The sequence below is a fragment of the Rhinatrema bivittatum genome, chromosome 10 (assembly GCF_901001135.1).
Source record: "Rhinatrema bivittatum chromosome 10, aRhiBiv1.1, whole genome shotgun sequence".
Lineage (NCBI taxonomy): Eukaryota > Metazoa > Chordata > Amphibia > Gymnophiona > Rhinatrematidae > Rhinatrema > Rhinatrema bivittatum.
In genome coordinates this window covers 75,388,790-75,404,533 of record NC_042624.1, presented here as the reverse complement: position 1 = coordinate 75,404,533, position 15,744 = coordinate 75,388,790, and the positions used below count along the sequence as shown (strand labels likewise).

General features: G+C 40.7%; 1 protein-coding gene across 1 annotated transcript in view; it reads right to left on the bottom strand.

Annotated features, from left to right (window-relative positions):
- KIFAP3 (kinesin associated protein 3) overlaps positions 1 to 15,744 on the bottom strand; it is a 204,249-nt gene that overhangs the window by 54,337 nt on the left and 134,168 nt on the right. Inside the window, exon 17 of the mRNA XM_029617575.1 lies at positions 10,790 to 10,875. Within this exon, the coding sequence (XP_029473435.1) occupies positions 10,790 to 10,875 (86 nt within the window). The remainder of the gene's footprint in view (positions 1 to 10,789; positions 10,876 to 15,744) is intronic.

Genomic DNA, 15,744 nt, shown 5'->3' with positions numbered 1-15,744 from the left:
TCAAAGAGTTAAAAGTAGCCATCTTTAAGTTTATTGGAAATGCGTTTTCTTAAATTGAGTTCAGTGTCTATTGTCACTCCAAGGTCTCTGACATGCATTGAAGGTGCAATCTTAATATTTTCGAAATCAAGAGCTGAAATATCATTGAACCTGTGCTGTCTCTCTATTAGGATAATTTTGGTTTTTTCCATATTTAAAATCAGTTTCATATGGTGTAAGAGTTGTTTTATAGTGGCTAGGTAAACTTTAATGATTTTATATGCTTGTTCTAATGTATCTTCAATTGGGACCAAGAACTGTATATCGTCAACATATATAAAAAAATTTAAATTAAGACCATTAAGTAAGTGGCAAATGGGCAGTAAATAAATATTAAAAAGAGCGGCAGAGAGTGTTGATCCCTGCGGGACCCTGGTTTCGAGAGGGATTTTCTTGGAGATCGAATTTTTAATTTTTACCTGAAAAGTTCTTTTATTGAGGAAAGAGGCAAACCATTGTAGAATTATGTCAGCAATTCCTATTTCTTTAAGACAGTTCAATAAAATATTATGATACATGGTATCAAAAGTGGCTGATAAATCTAAAAGAACAAAAAATAACTTGTCTGTGTCAAAGCCTCTTAAAACAGCAACTGTCAGTGAAATGAGGAGCATTTCAGTATTACAGTTTTTTCTAAAACCAAATTGTTTGGGGAATAAAATATAATTTCACTCAAAAAAAATTGTCAAGCTGCTTTTGTATGATTTTTCCTAAAATTTTTGCAATAAACGATAAGTTAGAGATGGGTCTATAATTCTTTAGTTGTGTGGTATCTAAATTAGTTTTTTTGAGGATCGGTTTTATAATGGCATTTTTTAGGATGTCTGGAACATTACCTTCTTTCAAGGACAAATTAACTATTGTGGCAATTATTGGAGCAATAGTGTTAGCAATGGACTTAAGAGCTGAGACAGATTGAGATTGTGTCAATTGGGTGTTTTGCTGGGTTTAATCTTTTTATAATTCAATTTCTAAAGCAGATGTGGGTTTGAAGCTATTCCAGTTTATATCTAAATTTGTGTTCATCTTGATTTCTTGTATAGATTTCACAGCAAGGTTAGAGTTTAGTAAATCTATTTTCTCTTTAAAGAACTCAGCAATCTCATTACATTTGTCTTCTAGTAAGGCATTATCCTGTTGAGCTTGTTGACTGGTTAATTTTTTACTATTGAGAATAGAGTTCTAGGATTGTGGGAAAATCTCAATTTTTTTCTTAAAATATTCTTTTTTAGCCTCTGCTATGCTTTTTTTTTTATAATAATTTAAAGCTGCTTGATAAGTTCCTAAGGAGAGGGGATTTTTATTTTTTCTCCAATTTCTAGTTTTTTTAGGATTTTTTTTCTCTGTTTTTAGATTTAGATTATACCATGGATTGTGTAGGCTGTTTGGTTTAATTTGCTTGGTCTTGATAGGACATAGTTTGTCCACTATGTTTTGTGATTCATGTATCCAGGTAAGGGTAGCATCGGTGCTATTTGCCATATTAATTTTATCTCTTAAATTTTCAAATTCAAGAAGTAAGTCTTCATGGCTTGGTTGAGGTTGGAAGGATATATATATGTTCCTCTCATTATTTTACTTTATTGGAACGGTAAATTCTGTTTGGGCCTGAATTAAAAAATGATCTGACCAAGGGACTTGCGTCTTAATAATAGTTGTATTTTTGCATAATGCTGAGTTGGTAAAAATCAGGTCAAGGGAATGCCCTGCTTTGTGAGTGGGAGAATTGGTGGAGAGTGTGTATCTTAATGTGGACAGTGATTCAAGTAAAATAGCACAAGTGTTTACTCCATTAGATATGTCCATGTGTAAATTAAAATCACCTAAAATTATAGAAGGTTTGTTTGAATTAAGCGATAAAGTCAGAAATTCAATAAGAGCAGAGATGATGTGCTCCAAAAGTCCAGGAGGACAATACCGTAGGCAGATTTGTAATTGATCCAATTCAAAAAGTGTTATTTCATATGGTTGAGCAATGTTAATAGGAGAAATTTTAATGTTAAACTGTTTCTTTGCTATCAGCATTAGGCCTCTGCCTCTTCGTTGAGGTCTAGGGATTGAAAATACATCGCAGTTGATGTTTGCTAATTGGTTAATCAGTACATTATCAGTGGGTTTCAACCAGGTTTCTGTCACAGCGAAAAAATCTGGCTTTTCATATATTAAGTCTGAAATCAAAACTGTTTTTTTCGCAATAGCTTGAATGTTAATTAAGAAAAAGGTAAGAAATAAGCAGTTAGTTAAAGCGTTATAGTTACTACAAGAGATATTGATCAAGGTTCGGTGGATGTCTGACTTCATAAATGGTTTGGTCTTACTTTTATTTTTCGTTTTCTTTATCCTTGGAGCTCTCTCATTTTTTCCATGGTTAATGCAGATCGGGATTTTGTGGAGATTGATGGCCACTCCATCAGCCATTATTATTATTCTGTGTTAAAATGAGAGTAGACTAAATTGAGGTTGACTTCGGTATAAAACGTGACGATTATTGCTGTATTTGTTGTGGCGCACAAAGGGGCATGCCCCTTTGTCACGCTCCTTTGACGCTCGACGCCGGGCACAGTGCCTGTGCTTTATGGCCCCCCCCCTCCGGTACTCTGGATGGTGACACCCGGGGCGGAGCTTCAATTCGGGGGAGGGGAACAAGCACGGCAGTAGGAGAGGGCTTAGCGTAGCAACTGAGGTGGAGGTAATCCAGAGGTCTTGTTCACCTCCGATGACAGTTGAGGCAGATGAAAGTCAGCAAATAAACAGCAGCAGAGCAGGCAAGACTTGGAGAGAGAGCTTCAACGCTCAGCCCTCAGTGCCTGCGCTTTATGGCCCCCCTGACGCTCTGGATGGCGACGCTTGGGGCGGAGCTTCAATTCAGGGGGGGGAACGACAAGCGTGGAAGTAGGAGAGGGCTTAGCAGAGCAACTGAGGTGGAACAACTTAAAATGGATAGTACAGAGAATTACTCTAGATGGCTTAATTTAAGATTCTTAAATTCCCCCAGTACCCTCTAATTTCCCTTTTAGAAATGTTAAGAAAATTCTAGTTTGAATTTTTTAAAGTGTCTAAGATAATGATTCTACCAATATCTAAAGTTTATTTGTCAAACAATGTGGTGTACTTGGGGGTAATAAGGGCAAGGTTGATTTAGTTTGATAGTTTAAATGTTATTGAATTAGTTTGATAGTTTAAATCTTACTAATTTTCACAAATAGTAATTAAGGCTAGAAGTCTACTACTTTGGTTTCTATGTACAAGAATATGATAAAGCTGTAGACCCTGAGATCTTTTTTTCAGTCAAAAATGATTGTTTCTTGAGACAGAAAACTGCTTTATTCCCGGGTGTTGCAAGGGAATAAAGCAATCTAAAGGGATCATTTTAAAAGCCCTACATGCGCCTATACCGAGACATATGCATGTGGCCGGTCAGTGCTCATGCTGTAGGCATTTTCAAAGGCTCCCAAGTATGCGTGGAAGAGCCGCCAAAAAAAAAAAAAAAAAAGGGGGAGGGGGGCAGGGCGGGGTCGGGAGCGGACTGGGACAGTGCTATTAAATACTGTCCCGCTGAAACGCGCTCTGGCAGCCGGCTGGCATGTACAACTTACTGCTGCTCAGTACAGCAGGTAAGTTGGGAAAAAAAAAAAGGGTAGTTAGGTAGGTTTTTGGGATCGGGGAGGATAGGGGAAGAGGGAGGCAGGTGAGCTAGGGGGTTAGGAAATTCCCTTCCAGTCCATTCCTTTATTGGAGCGGACTGGGAGGGAACTGGGGAAATGCCTGATTGCATGCCACACGGATGTTATAAAATTCCCCTCCCCCCATGCGCGTGGATAGCTAATTTTATAACACGTGTGTGCGCTAGGAACCTCGCGCATGTTATAAAATCTACCTTTAAATGTAAAGTGTTTCTTTTGAAAAAAAAATCCAGAGTTTTGGCTCTTTGAGCTACTTTTTTGTTAAGATTCCCTTGCACTTGTTTGATTAAATAGCAAGATAAAATATGAATATTTTTGGACCCATGTCATCTGTAAAAGTTTTTGCAAGATAGATTAACTCCCACCTCTGCAGATAATTTCCAACTCCATAGGACTTTTTTTTTTTTTTTTTTTTAGATGTATCCTTGAATTTTCTTCGAATCATTGCTTCTACAATGTCTTCCCATTATGTGGTTTAATGTCTAACATTATCATCAATAATTGCCTCTACTTTATATTTGTTTAAATGTATTTTTTTTTATTTCAGTTAATAAGCTATGCTTTGTTTCTCTTTTTCTAATTTGTAAAAATCTAATAATGAGATTAAAAAAAAAAAAAAGTAGTTCTGGAACAGCAGCCCAAGCAGTGTTTACTGGCAGCTGGAAAACGTGTAGGTAATGTAAAGAAACCATCTCAGGGAAGAGGAGAAACCTACATGGCAGCAAATGCAGGCAGACCAAGTTACAGGCCAGTTATAAGCTAAACAGAGCAAGGAAAAGGAATCATCAGTTCAAGAGGAAAGATCTGGTTAAGTCTGCCAGAATTCATTGCTAGAATTACTGAGAATCACTGTAGCATAGCTGGGAAAATATACATTTCTCTTTCCTCCCCTCAGTCTTCAAAATGTGATTAACAGGGGTGGAAAAATGTTATAGAAAAGTTAGACACTAGCCAAAACTTTTAGGGGCCAGGGAAAGTGGTTTTTTTTACTTTTTTAAAATTATGTGCACATTTTTGGGGGCACTTTTTAGGAATGCTTTATTCATTAAGAATAGGTTTGTCCGTCCATTTGTCAGTAGCAACTTATCTGCTGGGCTTGGCTTCAATCCACTGTCACAAAATCTGGTAAAATAAACTATTAGTAAAAAAAGGACTTCATTCCTGTTCAGAAAATACTAGCATGGTAGCATGTCACTACCCATAACCCATGGACTTTATTGTAGCTAATTTCCAATGGGAAACTACACAGGTACCAGCAATATCTGAGGGACAAATACATGGGAAAATATATGAATTGGATTTGAAAATCTAATCTATGTGCATATTCTCCCTACAAACACCACCCTACCCAAATCAGAACCATTTCTGTCCCTAGGATTGCCCATGTTTGCCGAGGATAAATCTAGTCACCGAATGAAACTAGGCAGCTAGATTTAACTGCAGGGAGTGGTGCAAGTTTCACCCCAGGAGATCTAGCCAAGTAACTTCTTAAATCCCTTTGAAAACTGTCCTCAGGGTCTTTGTAACTCACTGCTCTCAAGGCCACTTGCACTATGCTATCAAGTTTGCCCCTTCTGCCATACTGATTGGGCCGATACTTACTGATGTCACAATACTAACCCTGCTGACAGTTTGAGCTCACCGATAAGCAATAGTAGCTTGTGATCTAGCTAATGTTTGGGTACTTGCCAGATACTTGTGACTTGGATTGGCCACTGTTGGAAACAGAATACTGGGCTTGATGGACCCTTGGTCTGACCCAGCATGGCATTTCTTATGTTCTAACACTGAAATATAAGAAGACTATGAAACAGTTCTACTCTGGGTTATGCTGGAAATGTATACTTCAGCTTATTTTACTTTTTTTTTTTTTTTTTTAACTTAAATTTGCTCTTTTTGGAGGAGGGAAGTAGAGAATAATTCGCTGTCCTCTTTTTTTGGGTGTGGGGGGAGGAGGGCTTTGGCACAGCAATAATAATAAAAGTCACAGTTTAGTGTCTGATTATTCTGAAACTTCTTTTTCCCCAACGTTGGTATATTTTTATTTATTTATTTATTTTAGTTTTTTCTATACCGGCATTCGTGAGAGTATCACATCATGCTGGTTTACAATAAACAAGGGTGTGATGAAAGGTATAGTGAACGAAGTAAATAACATGTGCTGAACAGTTACAGTTACAATAAAACAGGGATAAGTACAACTTGGAGCAGAGAAGTGATAGGAAAATTAACATACTATATTAACCAACTTTGACGAGGTACATTTACAAAGATTTGACGAGGTACATTAACAAGAGATTATGGTATTTGCTAGGTATTGTCCATCTGAACTTATTGTAGATTTTTTACGTGGAGGTAGTGATAGGAAGTAATGGTTTTCTGCATATGGGTAGTTATTGGAAGATGGTTAGAGGTGAGTTATGATTTAATCTGGGTCTGGGAAGGATTTTTTGAATAGCCACGTTTTGAGTCTTTTCCTGAAAGTTGGAAGGCAAGGTTCCTGCCTTAGCTCCGGTGGGATGGAGTTCCAGAGAGGAGGTCCTGCTGTGGAGAAAGCCCTGTCTCTGAAGGTTATATGAAGGGAGGTTTTGGAATGAGGCACCTGAAGAGATTCCTTATAGTACTCTCTTATAGGTCTGGAGGATGTGTGTTTTTTGAAAGGGATTTGAAGGTTGAGCGGAGTGAATTGTTGGATAGCTTTGTATATTGTGGTGATGGACTTGTATAATATTCTATAATGAATCGGCAGCCAGTGTAGGTCTTTGAGGATAGGGGAGATGTGATCTCTTCTCCTTGTATTTGTAAGTATTCTGGCTGCCGTGTTTTGCACCATCTGGAGAGGTTTAGTATGCGATGATGGGAGACCTAATCGTAAAGAGTTGCAATAGTCTAACTTAGAGAAGATTATTGCTTGTAAGACTGTCCTGTAGTCATGGTTGTGGAACAGTGGTTTTATTCTTTTTAGGACGTGCAGTTTATGAAAGCAGTCCTTGGTGGTTTGGTTTATAAACGCTTTTAGGTTTAGCCGATTATCAATGATTGCTCCTAGATCTCTCACTTGGGCTGTTTGTAGGTTTGCTGAAAGGTTTGTGGGGATGTAACCGTTCTCCGTGGATATGAGAAGGAGTTCCATTTTTGAGGAATTTAGGATTAAATTCAGGCTGGAGAGGAGGGAGTTAATTTCTCGAAGGCATGTTTCCCATAGATCTAGGGTTTTTTTTGATGGATTCTTTGATGGGGATCACAATCTGGACATCGTCAGCGTAAAGATAGTGTTTTAGGTTCAGGCTGGTTAGTAATTGGCAGAGAGGGAGAAGGTAGATGTTAAAGAGTAGGTGAGAGGGATGAGCCTTGAGGGACTCCTAGAGATGAAGGGTAACGCTTAGATTCTTTGTTGTGTATTTTGACCTTGTAGCCTCTGTTTTTCAAGAATGTATTGAACCAGGCCAATGCGGTGCCAGTTATGCCGATGTTAGATAGTTGGTTAAGGAGCATAGCATGGTTGACCGTGTCAAAGGCGGCTGAGAGGTCCAAGAGAATCAATAGATAGGCCTGGCCTTTGTCAAGGCCCATGATGAGGAAATCTGTCAAGGAAATAAGAAGTGATTCGGTGCTTAATGATTTCCTGAAGCCATATTGAGAGGGGAAAAGAATTTTGTGATCCTCAAGGTAGTCTGATAATCTAGTGTTAACTAGTCTTTCCATGATCTTGGCAATGAAAGGGAGGTTGGAGATTGGGCGAAAGTTGGTAGGGTCTTCTGGATCTAGGTTTGGTTTTTTCAGGAGCGGTTTAATGGAAGCCATTTTAAGGTCGTCTGGATAGATTCCTTGGGATAAGGAGCAATTGATGATGTCTGCCATGGCTTTGGAGATGGTGTCTGGAATAAGAAGTAGTAGTTTGGACGGGATATGGTCAAAAGGGTGAGACGAGGGTTTCATTTTTTTCAGTACTCTCAGGATCTCTGAAGTTGTGATAGGTTAGAACGAATTGAGCGAGATGTTTATGTTGGGGTTTAGTTAGATATTGTGAAGGGAAGAGGTGTTGGGCGTTAGCTTTATTAGAAGCTTAGTGATTTTGTTGCTGAAGAAGAGGGCCAGCTCCTCTTCTTTTTCTTGGGCTTTGTTAAGCGGTATATCCGGTGCTTGGATTTGAGTTAAGTTGGAGTCGTAGGCGAACAGGGCTTTAGCGTCAAAAATCATGTGATGGATCTTATGTGCATAGAAGTCTCTTTTTGTTTTTAACATGGTGCGGTTTTGTAGCGGTGGAGGGCAAGTTTGTAGGCGGAGAGGGAGGACGCTGTAGGTGCTTTGCGCCATTAGCTTTCATTCCATCTGAGGGAGAGTTTTAGGTTTTGAAGTTCTTCATTAAACCAAGGTTGTCTTTTAGGATGGTTGTGTTTGAGTTTTTTAGTTGTCAGAGGACAGAGTTTGTTTGCTGCCGCTTTTGTTATATTATGCCATGAATGAAGGGCTGAATTCGGAGTGGAGACGTATATGAGGGGGAGTTCTAATACTAGGTGATTATGGAGGTCATCGGAGGTGCATGATTTCCTGTAAGTGAATTGCTGTTGAGGGGCTTGATTGCTATTTCTTTGTGTCAGCGAGAAGGTGGTCGAGATTAGGGCGTGGTCTGACCAGGGTACTGGTTCGCAGACCGGTTGTGTAGCGTTAGAGATGCCTGAGTTAATGAAGATGAGGTCTAAGGTATGACCTGCTCTGTGGGTGGGTTTCTTGATAATCTGCTTGAAGCCTAAGGCTGACATGGCGGTAAGGAGTGTTTCGCCATTGGTGGAAAGAGAAGGGTCGTAGACATGTAAATTGAAGTCTCCAAGTATTATTGCTGGGGAATCCAAATGTTAGTTCTAGAAAGGGTGATGCGTCCGAGTCGAGAAGGCCAGGGGGGCATAGACAGGAAGGATTTGAAGATCGTCTGATTTGAAGAGGCCTGTTTCAAGTTTGGTAGGTGAGTTGACTGGGTATTGAGTGAGATTCAGATCTTTTTTGGCAGCAAGAAGTATACCCCCTCCTCTTCTTTTCTGTCGGGGAATAGTGAAGAAATCGTAGGTATGCGTTGGTAATTGATTAATTAGTGCAGTGTCTGTAGGTTTGAGCCAAGTTTCAGTTATGGCGCAGAGGTTTGGGTTAGCATCAATAAGAAGGTCGAGTATAAGGGTTTTCTTGGTGAGGGATTGGGCGTTAAATAGAAGTAGGGAGAATAGAGTTAGGCCTAGCAATTGAGTAATAGGGGAGACCATGATGGGAATGAGGGCTTTGTAGGAGTGTGGTCGGCTAGTCATGAGAAGTTTACCAGTAAAAATGGTCCTCCTATGATGGAGAGTTGGAATAGGGAGGCCACGAAGCATGGTGGCCAGTTGTGACCAGATAGCTGTTTATTGAGGAGCAGAGTTTGATTTCTGAGGTGAGGGTAGGAAGAGTACTGGATGCAGTCGAATCAGAGCTGGTGCTTGTTCAGGTAAATATTGAAGGCTGAAGGTGGAATGCTTCAAAGAAGTTTGTAAGACTGAAGGGTGAGTGAATGGTGAAGTTTAGGTTGATGTTTGCTTGTAGATTGGACGGTGGAGGAATGAATGGTAAGTTGAGAGCTGGCAGAAGTTTGGTTGAGTGTTGTAGGCTGTGAGAGTTCCGGTGGTTGTGAAAGATTTGGTGATATGATGGCGTGAAGTAGTTGTTATTTGTTTGATTAAGCGTTGCACTATACACTCTCTCTAGTTAGGTCTTGTGCTTCAGGGGTGCACGAAGGGGCGCACGAAGGGGCGCACAAAGGGGCCTGCCACTTTGTTGCGCTCCTTCGTCGCGCGACGCCCGGTGTGCGATGCCGAGCGGGGCGTTTGAGATTTAAAACCCCCGCTTACCGCTGATGTGGAGGTAAGGAGATGTCCAATCGGCTGCTGCGTCTCGGAGGGGGTGGAGTGGAGAAACCGGCCGCGTGGCTGGCGTTGGAGCCCCGGAGGCGAGTGCTGTGCATTTTGTTAAGGCCTTGTCCCGACGGGCTTCAGCGCCGGATGCACAGGCCTAGCTGCAGACTCGTTCGCGTGCAACATGGAGAGGATCGCGGCAGAAAGGACGCCGAGCGGGGTGTCTGAGATTTAAAACCCCCCGCTTACCGCTGACGTGGAGGTAAGGAGATGTCCAATCGGCTGCTGCGTCTCGGAGGGGGCGGAGTGGAGGGACCGGCCGCGTGGCCGGCGTTGGAGCCCCGGAGGCAAGTGCTGTGCGTTTTGTTAAGGCCTTGCCCCGACGGGCTTCAGCGCTGGATGCGCAGGCCTAGCTGCAGACTCGTTTGCGTGCAGCGGATCGCGGCAGAAAGGACGCCGAGCAGGGCGTCTGAGATTTAAAACCTCCACTTACCGCTGACGTCGAGGTAAGGAGATGTCCAATCGGCTGCTGCGTCTCGGAGGGGGCGGAGTGGAGGGACCGGCCGCGTGGCCGGCGTTGGAGCCCCGGAGGCGAGTGCTGTGCATTTTGTTAAGGCCTTGCCCCGACGGGCTTCAGCGCCGGATGCGCAGGCCTAGCTGCAGACTCGTTCGCGTGCAGCGTGGAAAGGATAGTGGCAGAAAGTATATATCTTATCTACTCTAACCAGCAATTCTGCTTCTATCTATATATATATAGCTCTGCTATCTTACATTATATTCTGGCTGAGTATGACTTATTGCAGATGAGGTTACCTTGTGAGGTCATCTCGGTATTTGTACTGTCAGGCTGAAAGTACTACTGTCAGAATATAAATATTTATCAAAAGAAAAACAATGAAGACATCCCTGTAAGCATTAAAGCACCAACACTAGCAAAACAGTTTTAATTAATTTAGTGGTTAAAGCCAACAAAATCATTATAATTTACCTTCTTCGTACTGATGTTTTTTTGTTTTGAAATGATTTAGATCTTTGACATCCAGAGAGAGGATAGAGTGGAGTATTACAGAAGTATCAGATAGAATAAATGCATTCATGAAAAGGAGGATAACAAGAAAAACCAATGAGTTTGTTGCTGTGCCCAGAAATATCTTACTGAGCAGTAAATTCGAAACCCGTTCAATGACTTACCGCTATGATATCTAGGGTGTTGTCACAGACTTTGCGGATCTCTGCATTTTTATCATGCATCAGGTCAATGAGATATGCTGGAGCCTCTGCAGAGAAATCATTAAGGAGCTGAACTCAGGAGTCAGTTTTTTTTTTAATTTTAATTTTATTTTTTTTAATTGTAAAGCAACAATAGCTTTTGGTTAATATTTGTTCATCCATCTCAGTTGCATAGATGTTGGCATATACTGCGATGCCATCAGCTACAGTTAAAACTGCTGTGTCACTGCCAAATGACTCATGAAAATCTGATTATGCATTAAGGGAGTACATTGCATGGTCACATGATTCTGCTTGAAAAATCACTGTACCTAGTTTTCTTAAATATTTTAGAATGTACAATTATTGACCAGACCGGAAAACTTTTGCCTGGAGGGCTGAAAACATGACTGACGGGATTACAGTCCCTAGGATTGAGGGTATTATTTTCTCATGCCAATCATGGTTTCAACTCAACAAGTGGTAGTGAACACATGTCTCATCTAGTTTTGGTTTGTCATGTTCTCTCATAGCTCTATATATCCAGGAAAACCTCATTTGCCAAATCTATTGTCAGTCAAAAAGCAAAATTGTATCACCAAAATTTTAAATTTTCACTCTGCATTCATCTTGGAAAGCTATCTACTTGAGAAATAATTAAAAACTCATTTGGGGGTTTTTTTTTCATATTCTTAATGTTATTTTCATGTTTTATTTTATTTTTTTTAGGTATGGAGCATTTGATTAGCTACTAGAAATCACTGGATCTCCTCAAATTTGAACTTTCACTTTGGGATATTTTGTGCTGCAATAAAGATATCTAACTTACAATATTTAATTTATTTAAAAATATTTTTATCCCACCTACCTATAATTCCAGGCAGGTTACAATACACAGTAAACTAATATTTACAGCCTTCCCATGGTGATTATTGTGTAAGCTTAACAGGACAAAGACAAAAGTCAAGAACTGAAATAGTATTTGTGATAAAGACAGACTGCAATGTATGATGTTTTCTGCGCCAGATGCCTGTGTCCTATAAAGGGAACTTGTACAACTGATTACCTAGTTCAACAGAGATATGAAGAACTCCTTTTGCAGCAAATTTTATTGAACTCAATGCATTAATGCTACAGCTCTGACTGTACTATTAGTGACATTTTCACAAGTTTGTAGGAAATATTTTTACATTTAAATCTCCAATGATTTTTTTTTTTTTTACTAAACAAAATATGTTGTATATTGAAAATTACAGTAGCCAAGTGTAAAGCCTAAACAATTGGCTCTACTGCTCACAAGTCCAAACTTGTGCAAATTCAGCATCTGTATGTGTTACAATGTTAGATGTATTCTACATATGTGCCAAAAAACACTTTATAGATCCAAGCCAATGGAGCCCCGTTAGGCAGACTCTTACTTTGCTGTGAAAGTCTCCTAAAATGTAGGTTTTACTAAACTGGACAATCCAAAAATCTGAACAGAATTAGTCAAGTTTTAGAAATTAACAGGTTCTCTTGCTTTCCGGTGAAGTGAGGTGGAAGCAGCAAGGAGGGAAATGGAGCTCTGCATCTCCTTCCATCTGTTCCAAAATTCTCTGAGAAAAAGCTTTTACCACACATTTGTGGGCATTTCCACGTTGCTGCAGCCCCATTGCTGCTTTAAGTTCTGATAGCACAGCTCTGAATGGAGAACGACTCCAAAAGAAAAGATGGAAGGGTTTCTGTGACTGGTGAAACTGTCTTCTGAGAATACCTGACACAAGTAAGCAAGTTTGCTTTCTCTGAAGACAAGTAGGTTCACATGGCCACAAAGTGCGATGACCTAGCTAAGGGCTGTCTTCAATGAAAAAGGGAGAAACACCAACAAGACCACCAACGGGCAAGAGAACATTTTTCTTGGGTAAGCCTTTTCCTGTTTTTACTTTTTTTTTTTTTTTAACCCACATTTTATGACAAGGAAGACAACCTCTAGGGGAGAAGGAACTGGACTCTACCCCTCAAAGTGGCCATGGAGACTAGACTGTCCAAACCCAGTGTATCTTTCTGAAAAGCTGCATTAAAACAGTAATGGGATGTAAATGTGTGAACTGAGGGGCTAAAAATTCAAAACTTCCTACAGGACTGCAAACAGATTTTTAAAAGGAAGCTCCCTGTGAAAAAATGTGCTGGCTGGCTAGTGCCACAGGGAGGCTATTCCCTGCCAACTCTGCAAGCACAAAAAAGTATGTGAGAAAACTCAGTAGGAAGCAAGCGTGAACATTTCAAAATCTCTGGCCTTGCCATTTGTACCATCCTTTTTTCCTCTTTGAGGGTGGGGCAGGCAGTATTCAAAGGACTTTTTCCCCAAGGGTGAACACATTTGCCTTGTTGAAAACCCTTTGAATGTTGCACCCTGAATGCCATATTGCAAACTTCAAAATCTTGACAACAGATGTAGACCACATATGAGCAAATAACATTACTATGGTCTAGATGATATAGTCCTTGACATGCTCCTCTAAGGACAAGCCTGCCTGAGCATAAACAAAAGAGATGCAATTTGCTAACCAATTAGAAATGGATAACCCCTGTAGGAGTCTCACACCAGGACCTTTTTTGTTCTAGAGCATTCTGTCTTCTGAAAAAGGATTTGCTTCTTGTATATTATCAATACCTTTGTAGGAACAGAAGGTCTCTATCATTTCCCCTCTGTCTTTCCTCTCATCTAGGGCATACATATTTAGATCTTAAGTACCACATTGATTTCCTATGATACTGCAGCTTGATCAGCGGTTTCAACTAAAGCATGCCCCGCATAAATCTGTCAAGTATAAGCTTTATAAAGACTATTTCCTTTTACAAGCAGGTGTTAAGTACCAACTGCACTGAGTCAATCTGAACAGTTAATGTTAAGGCCATATTCTGAAAAATGTAGAAGGTATTCACACAATTTTTGTGTGGAAATAGGAAAAGGATCTAGGGCCTTGCTCTCATACCAGACTACAAACCAGCTTTATTTAGAACCATAAGACCTTCTGGTAAATTATATCCTGGAAACCAGAAGGACCTCTGACAGGCAAAGATTTTATAAAATCCCCTCAACAAAGACTGGATGCTAAGGTGAAGCAATGTTCCCTTGCTATGAGTGATTAGGATTGGGAAAGATCCCAACATGATCAGTTTCTTCAGGGCAGGCCCTATAGTAACAGAAACCAGATGTTTATATAACTGGGATTAATGTTACTGATTTCTTTTCTGTGTGATGACATGTCTTGCTATATCCCTAAATAGATATAAAAAAATCAGATAAATATATCTTTACTAAAACCTAAAGCCCAAACCATGTGGGCCTGTGGGAATCAGTGTTCATAGCAGAAGCTCTCTACGCCATATCATGATAAACATTGGTTCATATGACCTAAGTACTCTTGGTATTCCTTACCAGTCTCCAATACATTGAGGAATTCTGCGTGTTTCTCTTGAGAAAAACTGGGTGAATTCTTGCCCCTGCCCCCTCCAAGATGGTATATGAGAACTATGTCATATATATCTAGTAAAATTTTAGCTCATAGCTTTCTAATAGTTCTTGTTCCCAAAAAGTCTCGTGATTTGAGAATCTCATCCCATGGACACAGCAGCACGAGCTCTTTATTTCCTGGTCCTTTTCGGGGCAGATTCAACATATACTTACTGGTATGTGGCACTGAGTTCTTCAACTGCCTGCACATAACACTTGGTGTCCTTACCAACATCAAGTATGGTGAGCTCAATTTCCCACATGCTCTTCTGTATTTCCTGAAAGAGAGGGTGGACAGGTACTACCACCAACTCTTTCGGGGCCATCCAGGCTGCACCGTGGATTCACCCCATACCTGCAACTCAATATAAGCAGAATGTAAAAACTTTTAAATAAATGAAAAGTATGGCCTTAGCTAGTTTCTGAAAAAAAGTGGGGAAGAGCAGATCTTCAGAGGGAGATCTGTTCCTTGCTTGCAATGGAGATGGCCCCAAGCAGAGGTCAGAAAAATATTCCTCTTCAAAAACATCACTCTCCTGACATGTAAGCAGGGCTATAGGACTACAAACCAATTCAGACAAAATTATACTACACAGAAGTCTGGGAGAGTGCCAACCCTACAAAGATCTAGGAAGCCCAAAGCTGTCTCCTTGGGCATCAGGGCTGGCCAATGCCAAGGGACCAATTAGGCTGTGCAGTTAGTGCCAAAAGAGGCTCTGAACATCAAACTTGTGTTGGGATTTACAAACTTGATGCCAATGGTGAGGCTCTGAAAGGTGGACCACTCGACACAAAGAGCGTTCCTTAGAGCAATGTTTCCCAACCTTTTCAAGCCCAAGGCACACCTATATTAACAAACATTTCCATGGAGCAGGAAATGCAGACATGGAGAGTATTCATATGCCCAGAAGAATAGCTAAGGAAGCACAGAAAGACCTGCCCATCTCTTTTTGAAATTTTAAAATAAAGAGGGGGCGGGGAGGAGCCAAGACACATGATCCCATCACTAAGGACCAGTTCTTTCTACATACAAGTGCAAGAGACAGGAGACGTCAGTGTGGCACATGTAGCCAGCTCAATTAGTTACCTTGGCCGCCACATGTGGCTGCCAGAGCTCCTCCACTGCTGCTGCTCTCCCCAACACTTTGAATAAGTCACATCTAATGCTCAGCGCATGTTCTGGAAGGACTAAAGGAGGAAGCTCAGAAGGCAGAAGATGTGTGTGCCAAACAAAGCAGGGCTCTAATATCCATACTCTGCGTGGTGCTTACTAATTTCCATACTCCGGGGCTCATGCTGTAGCTAGGAAGGGGAAGCATATGTGACCATACATGTTCTAAGAAAGGAGCTTCTCCACATTTAAGAACCATTGCTGGTGTCTCTTATTGCTGTGAGGTGCTGAGAACAGAGCCCAGGTGCTGGTCTGGATCTGAGAATCAGG